General features: G+C 36.0%; 1 protein-coding gene across 2 annotated transcripts in view; it reads right to left on the bottom strand.

The window, feature by feature from the left end:
* Window positions 1–8,055: 8,055 nt before the first annotated feature.
* The window catches only part of HNRNPLL (heterogeneous nuclear ribonucleoprotein L like), a 38,332-nt gene continuing 19,300 nt past the window's right edge, over window positions 8,056–27,087 (bottom strand). Inside the window, exons 5-13 of one of the 2 annotated variants that reach the window (XM_070379708.1) lie at window positions 25,999–26,095; window positions 25,837–25,909; window positions 21,510–21,581; window positions 16,720–16,937; window positions 13,832–13,953; window positions 13,153–13,354; window positions 12,417–12,474; window positions 12,228–12,326; window positions 8,056–9,740 (exon numbers count right to left, since the gene is read on the bottom strand). In XM_070379708.1, coding sequence (XP_070235809.1) covers window positions 9,685–9,740; window positions 12,228–12,326; window positions 12,417–12,474; window positions 13,153–13,354; window positions 13,832–13,953; window positions 16,720–16,937; window positions 21,510–21,581; window positions 25,837–25,909; window positions 25,999–26,095 — 997 coding nt within the window. In that variant the 3' untranslated portion in view covers window positions 8,056–9,684. The remainder of the gene's footprint in view (window positions 9,741–12,227; window positions 12,327–12,416; window positions 12,475–13,152; window positions 13,355–13,831; window positions 13,954–16,719; window positions 16,938–21,509; window positions 21,582–25,836; window positions 25,910–25,998; window positions 26,096–27,087) is intronic. The other variant, XM_070379709.1, reaches the window with a different exon arrangement.

Here is a 27,087-nt window from a genome sequence, read left to right as displayed (position 1 = left end):
CCCTCAGTCTTTTCCAGCATCAGGGACTTTTCCAATGTGCCATCTGTTCACATCAGATGATCAAAAAGCTGGAACTTCAGCATCAGTCCTTCCAACGAGTATTCAGGGTTGATTTCCCTTAAGATTGACTGGTTTGATCTCTTTGCAGTCCAAATGTTAGCCATTTAAACTTAAATGAGGAACCTTTATCTGTTTAACTTCACCTTATTGTTTCCAACCCAGGGCCACAGCCTGGGTTGGAAAGTTTTTCATTTTGATTCAGTGGTCTTTAGTATTGTAACTTCCTTTTAGACTTCCATTATCTCCCCCTTGATAAGCGTGTTTTCTCCTTCCTCCCAGTCACAAAGTTAGGCAAGGTCAAGCTGGGGCTTAGGCACCAGTGGAGACAACTCTCTGTGAAGATAACTGCATGTGGGAGATTGACTCTACTGGATGAGGTACTGACAGGAAGGGGAGAGAAAACAGTTTCCTGTCCTTGTGGAGTTCAGTCTAATAATCTCTTGACAAATGAAAAAAAAAAAAAGCGGGATCACTGCAAAGCACTCCCCCCCCACTCTGTAACAATTTAGTTCTAAATGGATAAATGATACATAGAAGAGATGTTGGATAAGGCAATGGCACCCCACTCCAGTACTCTTGCTTGGAAAATCGCATGGATGGAGGAGCCTGTTAGGCTGCAATCCATGGGGTCGCTAAGAGTTGGACACGACTGAGGGACTTCAATTTCACTTTTCACTTTCATACATTGGAGAAGGAAATGGCAGCCCACTCCAGTGTTCTTGCCTGGAGAATCCCAGGGACGGCGGAGCCTGGTGGGCTGCCGTCTATGGGGTCGCACAGAGTCGGAAACGACTAAAGTGACTTAGCATAGAAGAGATGTTAATGGCTCCATTTTATAGATTAATAAACAAGGCCCAGGCCATTAAAAAATATATATTTTTGGCCACACTGTGTGACTCGTGGGACCTTAGTTTCCCAACCAGGATAGAACCCACACCCCCTGAAATGGAAGTGCAGAGTCTTAACCCCTGGACCACCAGTAAAGTTCCTCAGGCCTTCGTTATAGGACCTACTCAGGCTTCTATAGCTAATGAAGGACAGAGTGAGGCCATGAACCTAAGATGTCTGACTCCAATCCTCCACTCCTACCCCCTCAGCACTTTTCCTTCTAAAGGTGTGGAAACCAAAATGGAAAAGAGCTTTCTATGAACTGGAGTAGTTACACAACTGGCATACAGCTCTGCTAACCACATCTCAGAATGTGAAATGTCCAAGAAAAAGGACAGCTAAAGGATGGAAGAAATCTGGGGACTTTGGTGAAAGAAGAACTACTTCATTAGAATAAAAAAAAAAAAAAAGAAAGGGAACTCTTCAACCTAGAAATAGTCCATCTGCAAAAAAAAAAAAAAAAAAAAATGCTATCAAATCCAGACAGAACTAAGATTGCAAGGCACTGTTTTCTATAATCTAGTTGGCATCTTTCAAAGTCCTATAAAAGTACTTAACAGAGTAGAAATGTATCAATCTCTATACTTTCATGAAGTCACAAATAGGCAGGCAGTCTTCATACCAGTGAGTTTCTTGAAAACATAGTCATTAGGAACTAAATTGTTTTCCCACCGTTTGCCATTTCCCAGGAGAATGATGAGGGGTCTTGACCAAGAGAATATTTGTTATTCAGTCACTGTCATGTCTGACTCTTTGCAACCTCACGGTCATGTCTGACTCTTGGCAACCTCAGGGGCTGCAGCACGCCAGGTTTCCCTGTCCTTCACCATCTTCCAGAGCTTGCTCAAACTCATGTTCATTGAGTCAGTGATGCCATCCAACCACCTCATCCTCTGTCGTCCCCATCTCCTCCTATCCTCAATCTTTGCTAGCATCAGGGTCTTTTCCAATGAGTTAGCTTTTTGCATCAGATATAAATAAACCAGATATAGTATTAAAATCCATATTACAGCTTCCAAACTCTCTTCACTAAAAAAGGTCTATATGTACCACATCCTGGTTGCCTATGAGATCTGCATTTATTATGATAGGTATACGAATATACATAATTTATATATATCCAGTATTAAAGTTCTATCATATACTTCTTTTAAACTAATAGTTAAATTTAACTTTGCCTGCTTCTAGAACTTGGGAGGGCTTTTATCAATGTATAGCGAGCCAAGTCTTTAAAAAACTGTCCAGACAGGTTGAAATAATTTGAATCACCAACTTGCTGGATCTTCTTTTACCTGAGCTATAAAACTTTTTATCTGTATAAAATTCATTGGTATTGCTGAAAGATTCTCCAAGGAGCAGCTAAATATGGATTTGAAACAGCAATGATTGAGTTGTGGTGGCCTATGTATCCTTCCCAAGAGTCAATGCCATGACAATGCAGAGGCCTTCTCAAATGCAAGTGCCCCACCTTTCCTGAAGATTTATGAGCATCTCCGAAAGTACATATGTATTTTATTTGCTAAGTAGGTCAGATGATTGTTCTCATTTTACACAAAAGGAATCTTAAGTTCCTTAAAATGACCTGCTCATGGTCACACAGCTCATTAGGGACACAGTTTTCTTAGTAAAGTCTCTCCCATTTAATGGAGCTGTTCTTCAAAATGCCTATGCTCAATCGTTTTCACCTCTAGACAGAGAGTTTTTGTGTGACCACAAAAGTCTGGATTTTTCTCAAAGCCACATAGCTTCAGGAAAATGAAAACAAAGTTCTAACTCTTGTGCTTTTTTGCAAGTCTCATCTGGTATGGTATGTCCTCAAACTCAAGAAAGGTTGATCCCTGGAAGTGCAGTTTTTAAGATATCCAAACCTAATACTGAGATGTACTAACACCATCATCCCCTCCCCTGCACCACAGCAACCCAACCCATATCCTGGGCCCATCCTCCCAACCTAAACAGGTGATTGGTGACATTTGGGAATCCCATGGAATGGAACCCCTACTGCATAACAACCGCCTCTTCAGTTAGCTTTAGGTTGGAAAAATTCTTCACCTAATCCAACTTACCTAATAAGGTTTGTCACATGTGGAGGGGGACGAGGGAAGAAGAAATGGATAAAGGCAGTCAAAACATAAAGGAAGTCAAGTTTCCAGCTATAAGATAAATAAGCACAGCACAATAAAAACAACACCACTGTACATTATATAGTAGTTGAGTGAAACATAAGAGTTCCCATCACTAGGAAAACATTTTTCCTAATTTTGCTTTCTATGATATAATGTATATTCACCAACTTACTGTGGTATTCACTTCATGATGTAAGGCAAATCTAACACTATGGTGGTGATAATACTGGAATTTATAAACGCACGGTATACCTTGCACAATATTATATGTCAATTATAATTAAAAACTTTCTTTAAAAAAAGGATCACCTGAGAATTCATAATGCAAAATGCTGGGTGGCCTAATCCTCTCCTTTATTCACTTAAGACTGCTCCAGAAGCAAAATTACTAGGGAATAACCTGATCAATTTAAGAAACCTATCTGGATAACTCAGGCAAGAATAAAACTGTTACTCAGCAACAATTTTACTTTTGAGGATAGGAATGGAAGTACCCTGAGAACAGCTGGGTAGAACTGCTCACTTGGTTCCCAAGTGTGGCTGTAGGTTGGGCCTCACCTGTTGCCTGGATTTTCTGGTCAGGCCCAAGAGGTGGTTGGGACCGGATACCTTATTTGGTACTACATGGGGCTATGAGTTAGCTTCCCTGCCCTTGCAGAGCAGCAGGACAGCAGCCAGGACCCACATGGGTTGTTTGGGAAGCTGAATCAGTCAAGTGTGCACTGAGATCCCTGAAGCCACCGGTTTTGCTCTGCAGATGGGAAAGCCATGGGCTATGCTCTCAGTTCAAGTCCCACTGCAGGCAGAGCTACTGGATGGGCTACACAGCATCCTATGTACTCTGGTGAGGTTCCCAGGTCAAGTACGTTGAAGACTATACTAAGCAATCACCAGGGTTATTAGTTTCTCTGCCTGTGCAGTGGGAGAAGCAGCTCTAAGGCTAGTACAGGTCTTTTGTTTGTTATCTTTCATTTTTTCAAAACTGAAGTATAATTGATGTTATCCCCTTACTGATTACAACAGCCCCTTTCCAAAAGTGGTAACTGCTGGGTCAAACAAGAAACAGAAAAAATACCACAATTAAAAAACTATTTTTTTAATGCCTTTTTGTTTTTATTCTTGGCTGTGCTGTGTCTCTGTTGATGCACGCAGGCTTTCTCTACTTGTGGCGAGCAGTGGCTACTCTTCGTGGCAGTGTGCAGGCTTCTCACTGCAGAGGCTTCTCTTGTTGTGGAGCACAGGCTCTAGGTATGTGAGCTCAGTAGTTGGGGCACACAGGCTTAGTTGCTCCACGGCATGTGAAATCTTCCCGGACCAGGGATTGAACCTGTGCCCCTGTGCTGGCAGGTGGATTCCTATCCACTGCACCACCAGGGAAGTCCTAAAATAGTATTCTTTAGCAAATCATGTCATCTAGCCTGAACTCTACATTGTATCAATGTGCAATCAGGTCTCTCCTACCTCAGTCTCTGCCCTTTCCTTTATCACAATCATATGCTCACCTGCTTCTCACTGGAAGAGCATCATGGCCCATGACCACAGTTCCAGGTTACAGATCAATCCTCTAATGTGTCACACCTGATGGCAAGTATGTTGAGGCTGGGGCGCCAAAATGCTATCTCTGTACATTTTCTAGAATTTATAAACCATGTGGTCCTTCATTCACACATAATGGAAACAACACCCCAGAGCAGTTCTGCCTTCCTCAGAAACACAAACTAAGGAAAATAACAAGTTTTACTGATTCTGAGACTAAAATGTTTTGAACAGAAACTGTGGGAAGCAAAGGGTTATTACACAGCAGGAATAAGTACAACAGGCGACAGAACTATTTTAGTCTTTCTGGTCAAGTGGTAATTTCAGCACAAATATAAGCAGTTTACTGAGAGATATCATAGCATTAAATAAACAATCATATGAGAGGCTTTTGTAGGACAAGTCTGATTTTGTGTTGGCAACAGTACTATAGATATTACTTATTCTTATAAGAGTCTAGCAAGAAAAGCTCTACCATGATTGAGGTCATTGACACTGGCATTGGTCCTACTATACTGTATTAGGCAGAAATAGTTCAGGTTTTATAATTGTATCACACAACTGACTAAAACAAAATGTATTTGCATTCTCATCTTGTAACCCAGCAGGGATTCTTTGGTGGCTTCAGTGGTAAACAATCTGCCTGCAATGGGTTCAATCCCTGGGTTGGGAAGACCCTCTGGAGAAGGAAATGGCATCCTACTCCAGTATTCTTGCCTGAAGAATTCCATGGACAGAGGAGCCTGGAGGGCTACTGCCCATGGGGTCACAGAGAGTTGTATACGACTTAGCAACTAAACAACAAACTAGACCTTTCTGGGACAGACCCCCCTGCCTGTCTTCTGAATGCCTCTTATTTGCAGAATAACTTGAGCCTCCTAGGCCCTCCCCAAGTTTCAAACAATAAATTTAATCAGAGAAGTGAGAAAACACAGAAACAAAGGAAAACGGTCAAGCAAAACAAAATAATGATAGCTCAGCCATTAAACGATGTCAAGGACCTTTAGTTTCCCCTCAAGAGCTATTGAGCCATATCCTTTGAACTGTTCTGCAGATAATGAAACCCTCACTAGGTGGAAAAACTATAGGCTATCCACAAGCATGTAATCCCCATGTGGGCTGGAACCACAAGGTTGATGATGCTGACTCCTGATTACCTCACCAGCAACCAATCAGAAGAATGCCCATAAACTGAACATATACCCTGCAACCCTCTTCCTGTCTTTTAAAATCTTTCCCTGAAAGTCATTAGGGAGTTTGGGCTTTTTGAGCATTAGCTGCCTGGACTCTTTGCTTTGTGCCCTGGAATAAACAATGTACCTTCCTTCACCACAGACCAGTGTCAGTAGATTGGTTTTATTGGGCGTGTGAGTGGATCCAAATTTGATTTGGTAACAAATAAAAGGCCCTCTGAAGAATTTATATACTATATACATGTTTTTGTTTCTACGTATTATTTTCTATAAATTTCAATCTCACTGAATTCCTCTTCAAGACTTTGAAACAGCTATAGTTAGTATACAGGTGAAAATCTACATAAAACTGAGTCAATTGAGTAAAATCACCTCTTAACCTTCAAGGAAACTTGACTACATTCACTAATATGTCTTCCTGAAGGCTGAGACTCATTAAGTCAGCGCAGCTCAAACCATAGTAGAGTCCCAGCAGAACCTGAACTGTGCAGCCAGTGCATCATTTTGGTTTAGGAACACAAGAGAAATTCTAGTTTCTGTTCATGGAATCATCCTCTCCCCATCTCAAATCCTTCCCTAACTGCTCATGGTGCTCAAGATCCGTCTCTTCTCTGGCCCGTGACCCACCCTGACCCACAGCCCAGGGTGACTGGACAAAGAAGCTGACAGCCACCACAGCGATAAAACCATAATCCAGATCTGGAATTACATCTGCTGGTGGGGTGAAACTAACCCACATTATCCCCATACCCTTTTCTCAACATACCTAACTAGCTACATTAAAGTGAAGTACTGCATCGGCCCTTGTTTAAACTGAAGGACTGCTGGGCCAGACTTTTTTTCACTGTAGTAAAATACATATAACTTAAAACTACCATTTTAACAATTTTAAAATGTACAATTCTGTGGCACTTGGTACATTTACAATGTAGTTAACTAGTACCACTATCTAGTTCCAGAACATTTTCATTATCTCAAAGGAAATCCTATACCCATTAGCAGTTAATCTCTGTTCTCCCCATTCCCAGTCTCTGGTAACCCCTATTTTAACCATTTACCAGAGCAATTAATAGTTTGGGCTAATACAGCTAATACTGTATAATCAAAGCAGCCTATGCTCACAGCAGTTTCCTTATGCTGTTTAAATTAGGGTGACTTTAGTTCAACTGAACTTTTTAAATGAAGCAAATCTATGCTTTAGATTACTATGGAACAATGTTCTACACTAAAAATTTTCTTCTAGAAAGAGAATATCACTGATAACTACTAAGAAGCAGTTACCCAGCAACCTATCCTTGCAGAGAACAATGTAAAAACATTAAATATAATTATTGACCCCATTTAGTCATTCTTACCCTCATCTCTCAGTTCACTCCTAGAAAACATACTGTTTAGATAATCAACTCACTAAGATGCTGCTAAGTCTCATGCCAGCTACAACTGCAAATAATTTTTATTTGATAGGGTAATCCCTCAGCAGGAAGGTAGGGATTTTAAAAGGCAGCTAATATTCTGTAACTCACTTCTACAGATTTATTATCAAATGTTTCATGGGATTTGGCTATGGAATGGAATTTCAGTATTAAAAAAATAAACTCAAAGCTACCATTTCTTTTTTTAAAATATTTATTTATTTGGCTGTGTCAGGTCTTACTTGCGGCATGTGGGATCTAGTATCCTGACCAGGGACTGAACCCAGGCATTGGGAGCATTGAGTCTTAGCCACTGGACTACCAGGGCAGTCCCCAAGCTACTATTTCTTAAAAGGGCAGCTGTAGAACCTGCTCCTTCATGTTCTCCTAAAAGCTGAAAGATCACGAAGGCAAGACTGTTGTTAAGGCTAAGGAAAGAGGGTGTGTCACCAAAGCGTACACAGTGGTGAAACCCAAGTAAACTGTCAGAAACATTACTGACAGCAACAGAAGAGGACCGACATACCAGTGCACAAATCAGCAAGGTCCCGCCTACCACCCCAATTACATCTGAAGAATCTACTTGTTACTTTGGTGGGGAGAAAGCATTACAAAGAATTCATATGTAAAGTCAATACTACTTAAAGCACATATAAATTAAAGAAGCCCTGTCAACCATCCACAGGTTTGTCTCCTAAAATCTTAGGCACAAAATAATCTGTAACACTGACATCCATCTTAATTTTCAGAGGGCAAGGGAAGGAGACAACTATTACACAAACTCACAAGTTACCTTTTAAAATTAAGACATCTCAATTTTACAACAAATGTAGAAAAGTATTTATAGAAGAGGGGAAAAAAAAAGCTTCATTTATTGTAAAGTCAGGTAAACTTATGTATACAGCACAGTACCATACATTTACAGAAGTTCATTCACAGGTTACCTTCAACATAATTTACTGGGTTCCATAAGGGTCTAAAATGCTTCTAGATTGAATTTAAAATTTCTAGACCTAGAAGGCTAAAGGGACATTAGTCCACTGCTGTCAAAATGCAATGAGAACTGTTAATGTATGCTTAATTCCATCAAAACTTTCTATTCAACAGCTCTTAAAACTTTTTTAAACCCCTGCATCATTCCTAAAAGGATTAAGGCAAACTGCTTTTTTGTTAAAATTCAAAATAAAGCTTTTTCAAAAGATCTAAATGGAACTTCTATACACAAGTTTGTTTAAAACTCTCAGAATCAAGAGATTGGCTATTGCCAACTATAGATTTCATAGTTACCCAAGATACATAAAACATATTCTCCCTTCTACTAAAGATGAAAATAAAATGCCCGCATCAGTTTTCTATTATTAAAAAACTATGAACCTGGTAACAGATGTGTTATAGTATAGTCTCTCAATACCATGCTTAGTCCTTACATTTTACTTGCCTATGTATAAGATACGTTTTGTTCCTTAAAAAAAAAAAAAACCAGATCCAGTGGGAGAAAGAATGTTTAATAAATGGCGTTGAAACAAATAGCTATTTGTTTGGAATAAAAATAAAATTAGATCCTTATACCTTGTACCATGTAGAAAAATACATATATTACTGATGGATTTCAGAGTAAAAAATAAAAATGCAAGTACCCAAAATTCTACATACAAATTTAGGGAGTTCACAGACTCCCTAAAGCCCATCCATGGATCTCAGATTATCTAGAAGAGGAACAGTTAATTATACCTTCTATTAAAATTTCAATGCCAAATACCAGATGTGTTTTCAGGATCAAGTCACATGCAACAAATGAAGATGAACACGTTAACTCATTGCTGTAACTTTATAAAACTGCCAAACGGGAACTAGAAACAGAGGCATGTCAATACAAATGGACAATGACTTAAGGAAAAAAATACACCAATTTAAATAAGTTTGAGTGCATACTGTACAAGTGTATCCATGTCTGTTAGCTTTTCAGAAATATAAAATCAGCTAAATCTGTAGTACTTAAAATTTAACATATGCAATGTTATTCTCAAACTTGATTAAAATACTTAATAAATACATGTTTAATATGAATAACTGCAACATACTTAAACATCTAATAGGAATTCTATAATATTAAAATGCAATACTTTCACCTGCATTAATCTCATACACAATGGAAAAATACTTGCAGATAATTAGCATAAGAATGCAAATATATTTTCACTGTGGAAGAAAAATAAGATTAGAAATCATGTATTTGTATAATCTACAAGAAAGCTGTAGATAGTCTACATTATGATATTCTACGTTAAAATGAAAGCAATATTTAAGTTTACAACAAATTTACTCAAGGCAAAATATTTATTACAGAACAGAATCTTAAATCAAAGCAAGGCAACATTAGATTAACCATTTTAGTTTCTTTTTTAAATGAAGTGTAGCTTTAAAATTGTAATAAAGGTAAATCATAAATTCTAACATGCTTGTCTCTTCTTATAAATGGGATGATGTAGAAAAGCAAAGCTTCAATGTATAGGGATTGGAACCATCTGTAAAATTAAAAAACACAGTTAACAGTTTCCTTCATCAAACTTTCATGATAAAATTGAATTAGCAGAGTAAATTATTTCATTTTTTTATAGTATTTGAAGAAGGAAAATTTCTATGTAAGGTAAGGAGAAGATTACTTTCATTCATACCTACTAGCAGGTGAGCTAAATGAAGGCTGGAATATTGTCCATTTTACATTCCTGTAGTTCTAAACATCATTTGACACACAGGATGCACTCATAAATGGTTTTTTTTTTTTTTTTTTTAGTGAATTAATCATTATAGATAAACAGTATCAGGATTAGGCTTATCTAAGTCCATTTGCAAAACTCACTTTGCAGAAAATATCACCAATGGTAATCACTCTAAAAAAGTTAATTCAAATATAGTTTGAGAAATGGAATAAGATTGGAATGTAAAAGAAATGAGCTGAAAAGTTCTAAGGGAGTTAAGTATTAAATCTGATCAACAAGGCATATAAATTTTTAAACTGCTAAAGAAAAGAAGGGGGGGTATAATACACAAAAATACTTCTTTAACTTTTCAGAACAAGCAGAGATAGTTCTTCGTCAACTGATTATGCAAAGAAATATAAAATTCCTATAAAAGTACATACATCAGCAAGTATTAGCAAGACACTGCAGAAGATTAAAAAAAAACAGAACTGTACCTGTCTTCAAGGAGTTTACTATTAATATACTATATTTTTATTATATCTCAAATATACATATAAAGTCTTTTAAAATCTTTCATCAAAAATTTAGCCTGACTCACTATTTATTTTTGTGACTAAGGTAAAATGAGAGGAGGTATTCCTACTTATTAATTTTTTACTGAGAAAATTTTCAATCATGAAAAAATATATGGCTCAGTATAATGAACAACCACAAAGCTTCATTAACTGTCAACATGTGGCAGGCTTACTTCATCTACCTACTCTCCATACGCTTTTGGGGTGCTGGAATATTTTAAAGCAAATCCTAGATATGTTACTCCATCCATAAATACTTCAGTGTGTAATTTTCTTCCCCCCACTACCATTCATCATCACTCCTAATAAAACTGGTATTAATTATTCTATTATTTATTTAGAAAGATAACATTTTAACACCCTATAGAGCGAGGAGCTAAGCAAATTATACAGCATAAAGCTTCAAAAGTTAAATACTTGTATATTCTTTGCACTATAAAAAAGAGGCCATTTACCATCATAAAGAGAGCGACACTTCATTTGATACAAATTAAAATAATGTGGGATACCATTTTTCATCTATCATTTTGGTAAAAATCCAAAGTCTGACAACACTCAGCATTGGTAAGAGTGTTGGGCAGCAGGCATTTTCATACACCACAGGTAGTAAACTCGTGTAACCTTTTCCAAGGACAATCTAGCAACATTTACCAAAATATAAACCTTTATGCTCTCTACGAGAAAAATGCCCTACAAATATAAAACATGCAACTATTAGGATGTTTATTATAGTAACAGAAAAAAACAATTAGAAACAAACAGTATTCATCACAGGGGAAATGGGTAAATCAAGTAAATTGTGGTACATCACTACTAAAAACAGTTACTCTGTGGTGAAAATAAAGGGGGGGGAGGTAGTTTTACAGGTGCTGATACAGGAACAGTTCCAAGACATATTAAGTGAAAATAGCAAGGCACATAATAGTATGTATAGAAGACCCATTTTGTGTAAGTTTTAAAAAGGTAGATGTATATACTGGGGAGGAGGAATAAAAGGAAAAGACAGAAAGATTAGGAGTTATAGAAAGCTTTAACTTTCATTTTGTACCAGTATGTACCATTTGAGTTTTTTAACTGTATATATTTATTGCTTTCTTCTAAAAAGATCAACAGGATTTATGCAAGTCAGTCTCCAAGCGGGCCCCAACGCTCTGTACCTCCTTGCATTCACAGCCCTATATAGCCTCCGCCTACACTGTATCACAGTTGGTCGGTGTGACCACCAGATTACAGCATAAGTGATATCATGGCACTTCCAGTAATAGGTTACGAAAGGCACTGTGCCTTCTGTTTTGTTGGTCTTTTGCTTTCATCTCTCTTTCACTCCTTCAAAAAAGGCAAAAGAGCTACCATGAAATGGCCAACGTGGTTTGACTGTCCCTACAAAGAAACACACGAGTGAGCATGCAACTGGATTATCCAGTCCCCAGTCATAAGACTTAAAATGATTGCAGCCTTACGAGACCAGAGCCAGACCCACACAGCTATTGATCTTCAGAAACAGTAAGATAAATAAAGATTTGCTGTTTTAAGCTGCTAAATGTTGTGATAATCTGTTACATAGCAAAAGGTCACTAATATAAGAATTATGAGGGGTTGTGGAATTTATATGCCTTTCTAAAATTCGAACTTCTATATTATACTATATTAAAAAAATAAGAAATGCTATCTTTAAATGATCATCAATGTTCGGACAGTAACTCCCACTGAATAACTATGACACAATTTTACTTACTTGGAACTCTTATCTGATAGTGATTTAGTGCTGTGAGGGCTTCTACTGCATCAGTTTTGCATTCCCATTCTAAAAGCCCAGAAAGTGTTTTGGCAGAAGCTAAAACAAAACAAAGAAACACAAATCCACTTGTTATTTGCTTATCATCAAATTAACCAGGAAACTTAAAAAGAGGGAATGTACACTTACGTTTTGCATCAAACACTTTATATTTGATGAATGTAAGAACTTCATGGTCATTACACAACTGTCAAAGAAATGTAAAACTCCATTAAAAAAGGCCCAAATAATATTCCTACCTTTTTTGCCCCCTCCCCCAGAAAGTAAACTTTACGGTAGCATTTAAAGTTTTGAGTATGGCATGAATGAATTAAACCAAATGTTTTTAGATTAATAAGCTACATGAGAAAATCAATAAAAATGGTGATATCCTATAAACTACGTACATAATTTTAGTGCTATACAATAAAGCCAAGACCGAAACATATATTCTCACAGCTGACCAAGGTTTAATTGAGTACCTAAGGTGGGTAGTGGTGTTCTGGAAAAATCAATTCTTTTCTGAAGCATTTCTGCAGTTAGGGGAAAATGCAGGGATATATACAGTTCTGTTATGGGTGAGATTTAAGGACATGGTAAAAGAACTTTATAAATGCAGGACTAAGCATACCTCATTCTAATTCCAATTCTCAAAAATACTGAGCCACAAAACAACAGAAGACCAATGAAGGATGGAGGCCAGAAAAGTATAATGGTCAAAGAATGAACTGTATTAAGTACCAAATAAGTAAAAAAAAAAAAAAAAAACCCAATAATATCAAAAGCAGAAGATGAACAGTGAGAGACTTTAAAATGATGTTAAAACATCACATATTTTAAAATAAGAAACAGGAACATTTTACACAATGTACATTTCAGTGCCTACCTTTGTGAAGGTCTCTTCCGTGACACACAATGGAACATTATAGTAGTGCAGCACACAGGAGGGTGGTTGGATGATATTCTTGGATGCTTGGCCAGCACTTGTAAAACGATTATTTTTGCTCATTGCAAAATCCTTGTAGCTACTTGTACCATCCTCCAGCTCAAATATTTGACTTGGAACAACTGAATGTTGTTTAGACACACTAAAAATTAGAAATCAAAGAGGTATAGAACATACCTTTGTTAGATAAAAGCAGCAAGTTGGCAGTCTCAAACTGTTAACATATATGCCTGCATTGATCCTAATAAAAAAGGCATATGCAGCTATTTAAATACAATTTAAATATTTACTATTCACTATTTTAAACATTTATTTAATATTTATATTTAGTTTGAGTTATAATCAATTGCTCTTACACTTAGAAAAACCTACTGAATATTTCATACTAGAAAACAAATAAAAAATTGCTCATTTTAACATTTTGCTTTGATTATAAAACTGTGTATAAGTAATATACACAATATAAATTATATGATCTGAAGTGTTTAAAATGACACCATTATAGCTGCTGGTTTCAAATGTGCCCTCAGTTACATTAAAATATTCTGAAATGGAAATTAATGTCTCCAATAAAAAGGATAAATGTTTTTTAAATTTACCACTTAAGATAAATAATTACCAAACATTAAGTCTTTTTCCAAACAATTTGACATTGTTAAGATGTGTGACAGCTCTTTCTACAGCATACTCATCGCCCATTTCTACCAGTGCTGTACCAGGAATGGTCTTCATAAATTTTACCTGTAAGTACAAAATTCCCAAAAGGTGGACATTTAATTCCCTTTAACAGTAACAGAATTTCTAAAGACATTGTAAGTGGTTGATGTCAAGTAAAGAATACCTGGAATCTTAACTTTATTCTGCTCTTCTATTAGACACTCTTAACTCTTATCAAAATGCAATAGTTTAAAACAGAAGACTGCAATTCTATTGTATAACACCCTAAAGAAGAGCACAAGCTTACCCTGACTCTGTTATTTATTAACCGTGTGATGTAGGGCAATTCACTTCTCTGAGCCACAGATTTCCTTCTAAAATGGAGATAATGATAACATTTGGCAGAACTCATCAATATTTATTAATCCAATAAATATTTATTAAGTACCTAATATGTTTTAATAATTATGCACTGTACTATGTACTGGGGATTTAATGGCAAACATAACAGACATGGTCTTTTTTTTTAAGACATGTTCTTCTTAAAGATTATGTTCAAGTAGGAAGGTCAGAAATGTTTAAGTAAATAATAATTACCAACTATTCAGCGTGCTGTTTATTGCCTTAGTAACAAACAAGCAACAAACAAGATACTATATGAGAAATAATACAAAATGACCTTGAGATAGCATTTCCAGTGGGAAGGCTCGGGCAAGGTAGGAGCAGTTTAAAAAATAGGAAATACACGTTTTCATGACATCGTTGAGAGAAGCCATATTTGTCCTCTTAAATTATTCCAGTTTTAGTATATAATGCTATAAGGGTTAGACGGGATACAGTATGACTATCTTTCAGCATAGTGCCTATGCCTTGGAAAGTCCTTAAATATCTATTAAGTATTACTAATGTTAATAACGTATTAAACACAGTTCTAACCTGTTAACCTCAAGGAACAGTGAGAGTACTTACATAACAAATTGTAATGTAGCATTTATATCTATCACTGCAATTATCAATTTTAATAGGTTATCCTAGTATTTTTATACTACACCTGTACTTGAACAAAACTCAGTTGTAGTGGGACTTTTCAGTTTTATTTGAAATCAATTGCCTTCCTGCGGGCAAAATTTCTCTCCCTTGATTTAATCCAATAACATTTTTACAAATGTAATAGTGACCAAATATGTATGTGAAGTATGTAGTCCAACTGATAAATCTCAAAAAAAAAAAAGAAACTGACCATAAATAGATCTTTAAAGGACTATGATGACTTAAAATGTATCATTTAAAATTTTTTATTTTTTGAGATGTGGAGAGACCAGAATTGTTCAAATAACATACAAAAATTTTGTTTTTATTAGAAAGTGATTTGGATTTCTAAATGAGACAACAGTTCACGACACAAAAAACAACGCTCTAAAAATGTTGATTGAATTGCCTGATTCCAGTTGTCTACAAATGTGAAAAGCACAAACAGAAAAGTAACACTATGTAAAGAAGGTTAACATACACATTAAAGCATATCAGTTATAAATTATGCAGTTTCTGGACCTTAACAGATGATGTGTAAGATAAATGTGTATATGAAAAACTCTGAACTACTTTTCTCAATGCTGCTGAATCTGTTCCATGTATTCTTGGCTAGTTATACAAGGAGAAATATTCCTTATGTTATCCCCTAAACCAAATACGGACTTTCTTTTTTCTTTTTCTCTTTCACATGGTCAAATAGGTAGTGGAAACTTTTTTTCAGAGATGTTCCAAGTTGCTGTCTCAGATCAAGGAGGCTTTAGAATTAATGAACTAAGAACTCAAGAGTAGCAATTCCATGCCCCCGCCCCGCCACACACACTTATGACTCACACACTGTACTTTCTTTTATTGCTGTGAAAACAATACTAAAATCACTTAAAACAACAGGAAAAAACAACATACTACAGTACTAAAACTCAAATTAGCAAATGTATCCAACAAGTGGTAAGAAGACTACCAATCATTTCCCCAGTTAAATTTTCCATGATTCTTTCAAAAAAGTTTAGAACATAGTTTGTGACAGGGACTTTTCTAAGTGTGAGATATCAATAAAACATCACAGATCTGGGGAAAGCATAGAGTTATCTGGTGAAAATAAAGTTCAATGAAGTTTTAAAGATCTTCAAAATATGTGAAATTTAAATGTTTCACCACTTTTTGAGTATAAAGCCTCCAGACAGAAAGTTTTGGACACAGTCTATCAAAGTGGGTCAGTTTTAAATACTGATGTGAGGTAAAAGCATGTTGTCCCTGCAGAATATACTAGAACTCTAGCATTTGGGAGGCAGATGTATCAATTTAGAACTCTCCTAAAATTCATAGACAGCCAAGTCCTGAGACATGTTTACGTAGACCAAGCTCCAAGAAAGTAACTGCTCTTTCAAAATTCCACAGTTCAATATGTTAAATACGAGAATATATTTAAAGTAATTTTATAGGCATAAAGCCTATAATATGATAGTAATTGATTAAACTACTTACCATTTTAGACTTCTATTTCTATTACTAATTTACTCTGCTATTCAGCAGAAACTAATACAACATTGTAAAGCAACTATACTTCAATAAAAATAGAAAAATATTTTTACTACCAACAATCTACTCTGATCACTAACCAACAGAAAACAATTTCTAAATTTCTACCTAATGAATTTTTAACTTATGTGGATCACTACTGAAAGAACCTGCATGTTCTTAAATACGAGAAAACACATATATCTGGCAGCCTTTTCAGATTTTCCTATTATATGTCCTAGCAAAAGAAGTTAATATAAAATGAACCTTTAAAAAATAATTTCTTAAAAAAATGAAACTTACCTTTTCAATATTTCCATATAAGCAGAATAGGTTGAAGACTCTTGAACAATTCATTTTTAGTTGATGTAATCCACTAACCATTACAACTGAACCAGAGGGATTTCCCCCATGCATGTAAGAGGAAGAGGCCTGTGGTAATGGATAGGCAACAAGCTCAGGTGTATCTCGAGAGCCCATTCTGTAACGACTCGGTAAAGGTAATAATGGACCATGGGATCCTATTAAAAACAAAACAAAATAAAACTTTAGCAGACACACTTCACCATACACAAAAACAAACTCTTATTAGCTAGGTTGATGCATATCCAAGGAAAACTCAAATGTATGAATATTCAAATATAACCTGTGGGAATTAACAAAAATCTGTATTTATTTGCACCAGATCCAATATACACTGACCTGCACACACCTGCATACACCAGGATTTAAGTTCTTATTTTTAAAAAGTGATTTTAACAAAAATCAGGCTATGGATGGATGAAAAAGATCAGGCTATGGATGGACGAAAAGGAATCAGTGTAAAACTTTGGGCCACTATATATAAATCATACATCAAACTCAAAAAAACCTGCCAACATCTTTTGGAGGATGGAATAATACAATAAAATCTTCAGTGAAATCTATATACAGATAACACCTTTAGTTCCACTAAGAAGTTGTCCCCTTGAATATATTTTACTATTAATGTACTTTCAGGCTAGAATTGTATTCTCCTGATTATAATTTAGGAAATAAAAAGCCTAGATTTAGTTAATAACCACCCATAAACACACTCAGAGGTAATCATTATTCAGCAACTTCCATTTTTTGAAACATCAAGAATCCAAAAGAAGATAATGCTTGGAAAAAAAAAAAGATAATGCTTGAATATCTGAATCTGCTGTCACAGAAACACACAAAACCATGTCTCTCATTCTGAGAATCTTTACTAAGAATCAACTAGCTAACTCTAGAGTGACTAGCTAACTCTAGAGTACTCTAGCTCTAAGTAACTTCAATTTACTCAGTTTTCCCATCCATAAAAGATTAGAAGCAACAGGAAAAACAAAGAGTGAATGGAATAGATGGGAATGAAGGAGTTCAGAGAAACTGATACTAAAAGTTGGCAGAGGGCACATTTACAGCAGGAAGAAGAGAGGCATAAGAACTGAGAACAAGCAACTAAGACGGAGAGATGTAACTCAAAAATGTAAACCCACACATCTTAGTGCTCCTGAAGTGAAGTCAAGTGTTAGTCACTCAGTCGTGCCCGACTCTTTGCAACCCCATGGACTGCAGCCCACCCCTGTCCATGGGATTTTCCAGGCAAGATATTGGAGTGGGTAGCCATTTCCTTCTCCAGGGGATCTTCCCGATCCAGGGATTGAACCTGGGTCTCCTGCACTGCAGGCAGATTCTCTACCAACTGGGCTGAGTCAGTGATTACAGAAGCATACTCTGGGGTGCATATAAAGATTTTCCTACTGTGCAAGAAACCAATCCAAAAACCCAAGTCCTTCCCTCATTTTTCAAGAAATAAAGAATATGTAATGCTACTGGCTTTCACTTTTATGTAAGACTAAGGAACACTAGTCATGTAGAGCGAGTTACTAAGAACTACTATATTTTGGTATCATAGCACATTATTACAGCTTATGTGGATTCAATATTCAATATTCTAAATATAGCTGCCATTCATAACAACACAGAAATACTATCACTGAGCACATGTAAATATACTGTGAATTCCTACAATTTTATGGAGGCATGCTGCTACTGCTAAGTCACTTCAGTCGTGTCCAACTCGGTGCGACCGCAGAGATGGCAGCCCACCAGACTACCCCGTCCCTGAGATTCTCCAGGCAAGAACACTGGAGTGGGTTGCCATTTCCTTCTCCAATGCATGAAAGTGAAAAGTGAAAGTGAAGCCGCTCAGTCGTGTCCTAGCAACCTCATGGACTGCAGCCTACCAGGCTCCTCCATCCATGGGATTTTCCAGGCAAAAGCACTGGAGTGGGTGCCATTGCCTTCTCCGTTATGGAGGCATACTTTATCAATATATCATCATCAGTGTTGCCTTAAATTGGTCAAGGTTTTCAACTGCTCTTATTGTCGATAATCTAGTTTATCAAAACAATCAATATAGCTCATGGTGTGTTACTTGTTAAGTAATTATCTGTATTTCAGCCTCTAATTTAGACTATTATATATACAGTGGCATTAAATATCAATTATTCTTACCCCTACTGCAAAAATGCACATATATATTATACTCCACCCAGCCCTTCCCCTAATACTACCATTTGCTTGTACAGTAATGACACTACACTATTATAACTAAATTTTTTCACAGACAGTGGGAAAATGTACATTAGATGGCTAATGGAAATTTCCACTCTGCTGAAGTTGACCAAGGTCCAAAAACTCTAGATCTAATGTCACAGGTAACAATTTCAGTGCAAAAGATTATCTGATGTTTGTAATGACACTAAGCCATCAGGATTAAATTATGCTATATACACTATTTAAATCATTACCTATATCAAGAAGATTAAAAACAAGTCTCTTAAAAGCTTTCTAAATAACTCATGCAAAAAGTATTGCTGCTTCTGTTTTTAAAAAATTCATTTATATGGGAAAATGCTACATAAATGGCATTTTGAACACTTTGAAGGCCTTCCCCATCTTCAACACTTTAAAATCTGTACATTATTTTTTGCCACTTTTCAAGTACGAGGGCTTCTATCAGTTCATCTCACATGGCTAGACTTTCAAATAAAGATAAAGAATTCTTAAAGCACAGATTTATACTGCTATAATACACTAGTGAACAAGTTTCATCTGTTAAATAAACCTTTCCTTTATTTTTTCACATACTATTATAAAGGAAAAGTCATCTATGATATGACACCAAAATGCAAATGAACCTGCTTTGCTGAACTGCTGATCTGAAGGAACAGTTATGATTTGAAGCATTTGTAAAAAAGGCTCAATATCACGAGCACTGACTCCCATCTTTGCTTTTACCCCAGTTTCTTTATGCTACTTCTCTCTTCAATCTTGATTCGTCATTATCTCCTATCCCCTCTCCTGCTTACTTCCCTAGGAAAATAGAGCGAACTCTCCTCTGAGACAAATGTTTCAATAAACATAGCTCAGAGCAGGTGCCCCTACACAAACCCACCACAACCATCCTTCTTCAGCAGGACTCTCCAGAACCGGAATGACCCCTATTTAACAATCATTCCAAAGAGTTCTGCATCTCTCTTTAAGCTTACATCTTAAAATTTATACACACACACTCTTAGGGCAGGAAACCAACAGAGAATTTCACAACAGGCTTTCAGAAAATACAAAGTTCTTCTAGGGCATATAACATATTCTTATTAATGTAATTTTCATGTATTTTATTAAGTGAAGACAAACCTGAAAAGCCACACTAAGAAAATGGTTTGTGTCACCATTACTGTAGTACTCTGTCCATTTATATGCTCACAGATTTTTTTCTAACTCCCTTTGGCAGAATATTTAACCAATTTTTGGCCTTAAGCTGACTGCCATGACACATTTATATAATCTACAACTATACTACAAACTTTGATGAGCCATTCTTTTGAAACCCTCCACTATACAATGCACAGTAAATTCCTAATAAGGGTTTCTTTACTGAAGGATCAGAACTACTTGTATGACCACATTAATATTTACTGTTAAAGAAACTAAGAAAAATGATCAAGGAACACAGTATAATGACTGTAGTAAGATTTTCACTTTATACTACACTTACTGTTTTGATATAACATATTGTTTCAAAATCTCTTCTGCAATACAGACTACTTGGACAATTAGACACACATACATACACGTAATTAATTCCTGGAGTTCAAAAAAAGATACTAGGGATTAAGCTAAAACTCACAGCAAAGAATGGTCATCAAATATGTACACTATTTAAAAACATTTCAAACAACAGGAAACACTGGTGGCTTTTCAATAATAAATCCCAAGAACACAACATAGCAATTTTTCTACCACTTCTAATAGTAACGCTAATTGTACTTCAACTTTAAACCACAGAATAGGTGGGGTCAATAACTACTGCTAAAAACTAAAAAAATACTTAAAAACACAGAACTTGGAACCAGTTTAAACTTTTATCAACAATTCTCAACATCTGCTTATAAAGACAACAGCCAGATACCTAACTTTGAAGATTCCTAACTTGAAGATTGTCAATCTAGGTTTCATAATCTTAATTTATCAACATAGCAAACATTAAAACTAAGAAGTTTAAAAAAAAGAGAACTAAATACAAATTTAACCAAAGGTGAAGTACGAAGTGTAGCCAAGTGTAGAACTAAAAGAATTACGAGATCTAACCAAAATCATGTTTCCTTTTCAACAAATACCCCATTCGCTCTGCCTTTTATTACTCTAAATTCCTCTTTGCTCATAAACTGCTGGAATGGAAGAAAATACACTTACTGAGCTATACTTCTTTTTGGTCTTCTAACAGTCTGGAGCTCATAACTAATCAAAACCAAAACAAAACAAAATGTAACAGTGAAAAAGCTTTCAATCCCAAATAAGAGCTCTCATTTATCCCAAAGATTATGTGATGTACAACAGCCTAAGAAAACAAAGAACTCTGGACAACTCCTTTGGAGTATATTAATAAGGGACTGATCCCATAAACCAAATCAAGGGAGCAGGAAAAAAAAGAGAGACAAGAATTGTGCCATTCTTCATCAGAAATGCAAAAATTCTAAGAGTTTGTCTATACTACCTTCCTTCTGCCTTGACAAACTTACCATAGCCATCATGTCTAAACGAAGAAGGGTGTTCTCCCAAAATGGCTTGTCTCTGGCGACCCTTTCCTCTATCTGACACAAAAGTAGAAACATGGTTTTAACAATTTTGACTCAAGTACTTAACAGAGTTCTCACATGGGAAACACCCATTCAAAACATCCATTACAATTCATGAGAAATGTGATTCCTGGTTAATGTTAAACATCCATTCATATCCAATTTAAATACAAACACCAGAAGTTTAAGAAAGTAATTCTATCTAACAAATTCCACTTAACTTGAAAATATCTTTTTGGCAAACGCCAAATACAATCACACTTTCAAATTTAAGGAAAGAATGGATACTTTTCAGAAAGTGAGGTACACAATGCTAAAGCTTGACACTGTACAGAAGTTTTTTACCAATACATGTCTTTAAAACAAGCTTTAAGTGCAGTACTTTTGAAAGACAGTACCTGATGCATACTATTAGCTTCAACAGCAACACATTTTCAAAGTGGGCTTCTTTCAAGAAGTTCAGCATAAGCCAACAACAACCTGTATTACATGGTTTCACAATCAGTAAACACAGAGTATGTTGTATGTATATACACATATTTACAAACACCTACTGACTTGAGAGCTGGAAATTTTCACATCACTGGCCCATACTGTGTATCATGGATTGGCAATTGTCTATAGACCTTAACACCAGGCAGAACTAGGAACACCCCCAAAGCTTAAATATGCCAAGTTAAAGCTAACCAAGGGGGCTACATTATTGGACGAGAGTACTACAATACTCCTAAAGGATAATTTTTATGCTAACTACATCTTTAGGGGAGGCATGCCAATTTCCTCAAATCTAAGGTAACAATAAAAAAATTATTCTAAGTTTCTAAAATAGTACTTCCTATGTTAGTAAACTTTAAAAATCATTGTGTAATATTTTGAGAAAGTTTGCTGATCAAATTATGGTGTTCAGTAAGATTTTCTTTCTTTTATTTTTAATGAATATTAAGAGTCTGGTCATTCTTTGAAAATTCAAAGAGAAAGGCTTTCTACATATCCTTAGTCACCTAAACAAATGAGGTTAATGGGAGATGAGAAATACTTTAATTTTCACTTCACGCTACAGAAGTATTGTTTTAATTACCTATTTCAAGTTATCACAGCATTGAAAAGGACCTAGGAGGTCATCTAGTTCAACTTTTATTCAGTGTATAAATTCTCTTTATATCATCCCTGAGACTATCAACTGGGACCACCTAGCCTCTGCTGACCCAACTCTGGTAACAAGGTACTCATTATTTTCCCTTACATTTTCAGTTAGTCTTAAATCATGAAAAAATTAATTTCTATATTGTATAGAAATTTGTCCTCTAAATATATTCTACTCCATTTAGGGCCTCACAAGCCTTACTCAATACTTAAGTCTTTTTCCAAAAACTCTTTCAAATGCTTAGAAGTTATTATGATCCTCCCCATATTCCCAAAGTCATTTATTTCTCCTCCAGTCTAAACACTCACAGTTCCTTCTTCCCAGTATTATCATTTAAGTCTCACTCTATCAATGCAGTCTGCTATTCTACTCTGCTAACATTCCTCTGCTCAAGAATGCAACCAAATGCTAAATATAAGTGCTTATCTGATCTAAGAATCTTAAACGAAAACCGTCATAAAGTCTTCATGGCTTAGTTTTACTGACAGTTAACTGTGTGCTATACAAGAAAGAGCACTGAATTGGGAATCAATTAAGATTTCAACTTAACCACTAATTTGCTATATAATCACAGAAACAATCTTTATGTATAAAATGAAGGAGTTAGAATAGATGATCTCTAAGGTATCTTTCAGCCAAACATTGTCATTACTTCTCTTTAATGATTTCTCTTCAATAAGTGGAAGAATGCACTAACATAAGGTCATATAAAGAAGTATGAGGAAGAGTCAAACACTGAATTTATCAATGTATAAACAGTGGTTTGTAAACTTTCATGGATTCAGTCTGAAATCTGATGGAAGCTGTGGACCTTTTCTCCCCCAAAAGATGTACACACACACAAGTTTTGCTTAACATTTCTGGAGGGATTCTCTGGAGTCTAGGCTAAGAATTCTTCGCACTAAAATGTAAATTGACCTGAAAAGAACTTTTTGAAATGTGGTTATATTTATAAAGTCACTCTTGTTTTTGGTAGAAAAAATTACAATTCAATATCAACTTGAATGGAAGCTGAAGTCACTACAAAACCAAAAATAAACTGCTATATGATATTTGCTGCACAGACAAATATCTATCTGTAAGGAATCAGAAAACAAGAATGTTTTCCCTTTGAAAGTATAAACAGCTAACTGTTTTACCTCCTTTAATTATATTTCCCTATTTAAATTTCTATCTTACATTTCTAAACTTTCCTGACTATAATTTCTTGTATAAAAATCTAATCCAAGCTGGCTTTTGCAAAACTCAGTTCTTTTAAAAGAACAGAAATAAACACTATTAAAATAAGAAGGATGTCCATAAATATTTTAAGAAATATTAAGAGAAAAATAACCAAACTTACTACTTCAAATGAGTTTAGAAAAAACCAAAACTGAATGTTCAGTAACTGTAACTTGACAGAAGTGAGAGATTTCTCATCAACCACTTGTCCTTTTGTTTGAGGACCAAGGCTTTGTTTTTCAATACTGTATTCAACTGTACCAAGCCCAGGCCAAGCAGATTTCTGTGAGTAGTAAAAAATGTGGGGTCCAGCCTAAGCTGCATTATCAAACAAACTTGTTTGCAACCCCATGCATAAGGCAAGATGATTTCCTGAGAACTAAGAATTAAAGGGGTCAATCACCCAAAAGTCCTAAATATTTGAACATGCAAAGGATCACCACACTGTCTCTTTTTTTTTTTTTTGGCAACAGTACATGCACTATGGAGTTCCTACTAACCAAGATATTTTGGATGCATAAAAATTTTTCCTAGTTTACTGACTTCTACGGATACACTCATCTTGGTGACGTTTCCCAACACATGGTTCAAACACTGATATTGTAGTTGAGATGTAGCCAATACTGCAGCCCCCTTGTTTTTACAAGATCCACATTTTGATTTGTATATTCCAGAATTGCCACACAGTCAGTTGAACAATTTTATCATTCAAATCTATGCTCATGAGATCTAGCATTTATAAGTTATAGGTGAAAATGTATCTCAAATGAAATGCTCCTATTTTCAGATTTATAAAGTTTAAATATATTCTACCTTGAACAGACATGGTACTTTCACCTACATTTGAAAGGTCAAAGTTTCTAGTTACACAAATTAACATGAATGATAACCTTAAATTGTTACAAAAAGTGACAACTTATAAACAGCCACTTTACAAAAATCAAACCACACAGAAAATCTTTTACATATAATGCATCTTTTCATTATTATGTTATTCAATGTCCACAATTGAGGAAAACAAAAACAAAAAAGTAATCTTAGGTGCAGCAAGTATGTATCTATTTCTTTTATCTTTAATATCTGTGTGGATTGGTTGAGCATTATAATTCCCAAGACCTGTAGATAGCTCTATTAAGGATTATATCCTCTATTAAGGATTCAATTAACAATTTGAATCTAAGCTGCTAACAGTTACAGCAATGGGCATTAAGATTTACAACATTGTAGATAAAATGTAGTATCCGTCAGTGAAAAGTTTTAAATTCTACAACTGAAACCTTAAGGGAAATCAAACCAATATATACATACAACTTGAATAAATGGGCACAGTCTATCATGGTATTCATCCCATGCAAGTCTGAAGTACTGTTAAGTGTCCTCCTTTAAAAACTTGGGGTGATGGTGCATGCAGTATGCAGTCAAGGTGAATTGCAAGTCTGAGTTTTTCAGAGGGCTTTTTGCTGATGCCGATGTTGTGCATGATGAAGTGTAGAGTCAGCCTGCTGGAGTCCTCTATCCTTCTTAATGCCTCGTCCAGCTTGGGGGGAAAGTCCTTTCCATAGAGAAGCAGTGTGCAAGTTTGAAGTTTGTAAGGAATATTCTGAATCAGTTTCCTCTCCTCCAAAGAGAGAGAGCTGCTTGGAGAAATGCAAGTCCTTGAACTGCGGGCGTGCCTGTATGTGTGGGCTCCTTGTTGAACTAAATATACGTTAACTCAGTACATACCAGAAGGGGGCACTAATGTTCAAGGTTCTTTTCCAGCATTACAAGGCCTTTTGCAACAAAAGCTTCACCAACAAGGTTTTCATTTGAATGAACTAGCTCATGTCAGGAAAAAGGAATCTAACTGCATGTAAAAATTTGACAGCAGATGTCAAGTACATCTAAAATGCATAAAATACTTACCTCGTCTTCCCAAATATGGTTTAGTGTAGTCCCAACTGTCATTGTCATTCCTGATAACATTTAGACGAGTTGGCTGTTAAGATTAAAAAGAAAGGAAGTTCAAACTGTGTATCCGAAGCATAAATAACTTCTTTGGCAAAGTGTTGGAAAAAAAATATTTACCCTTGCATATTCAATTTTTAGTGTGCAACATCCAGCATATATATCTGCTCCATTGAGAGCTGCTTTAGCTTTCTGGGCACATAGGACTGATTCAAACATAAGCTCTATTAAGGAAATTTGGTTTAAAGTGTCCAAAATTTATCATTATTCACTCCCTAAGAAGTGGACTGAAAAAAGTCAGAAATAACTTACTTCTGAAAATGCTTTATGAAATAAAATTTCTAACAATTTTTAGTATGAGAATTTATTTTTAAGATCAAGGGTACCAAAGAAAACATAATGCAACCAAAGTATCTACATTAATCCTTCTAGGTCATCAGAAATACTTTATAAATTGGGGAGTGGGAGGGGGAAAATGGAGCATGGTCTCATTCCCTATCAAAGGCCAGCTTGCTATCTTTTTGTTTCGATTTTTGAAGCTTTTAAACTTTTATTTTATATACAAAGAGCTAGTATTATTTCTGCCTAAGTTAGATGTCTGACTCATTGGAAAAGACCCTGATGCTGGGAAAGACTGAAGGCAGGAGGAGAAGGGGACAACAGAGGATGAGATGGTTGGTTGGATGGCATCACTGACTCGATGCACGTGAGTTTGAGCAAGCTCCAGGAACTGGTGATGGACAGGGAAGCCTTGCATGCTGCAGTCCATGGGGTCGCAAAGAATCAGACACAACTGAACGACTGAACTGAAGTTAGATGTGCTGGATGATCCATTCAAGGAAGTTCACTTAGTCAACTTAATGAAGCCAACATCTTTTGCATACTGGTGGAAACACTGACAGCACATATAGAGGCCGTATTTCCAGATCAGACCGTGCTGTTGCTGCTGCTGCTGCTGCTGCTAAGTCTGTGTGACCCTATGGACAGCAGCCCTCCAGGCTCCTCTGTCTACAGGATTCTCCAGACAAGAATACTGGAGTGGGTTGCCACTTCCTTCTCCAAAGCATGCATGCATGCATGCATGCTAAGTCACTTCAGTCGTGACCGACTCTGCGACCCCATGGACAGCAGCCCTCTAGGCTCCTCTGTCCACAGGATTCTCCAGGCAAGAATACTGGAGTGGGGTGCCATTTCCTTCTCCATGCTGGT

The sequence above is a fragment of the Bos mutus genome, chromosome 11 (genome assembly GCF_027580195.1).
Source record: "Bos mutus isolate GX-2022 chromosome 11, NWIPB_WYAK_1.1, whole genome shotgun sequence".
Taxonomy (NCBI): Eukaryota; Metazoa; Chordata; class Mammalia; order Artiodactyla; family Bovidae; genus Bos; species Bos mutus.
This window is presented reverse-complemented; position numbering and strand designations above follow the sequence as displayed.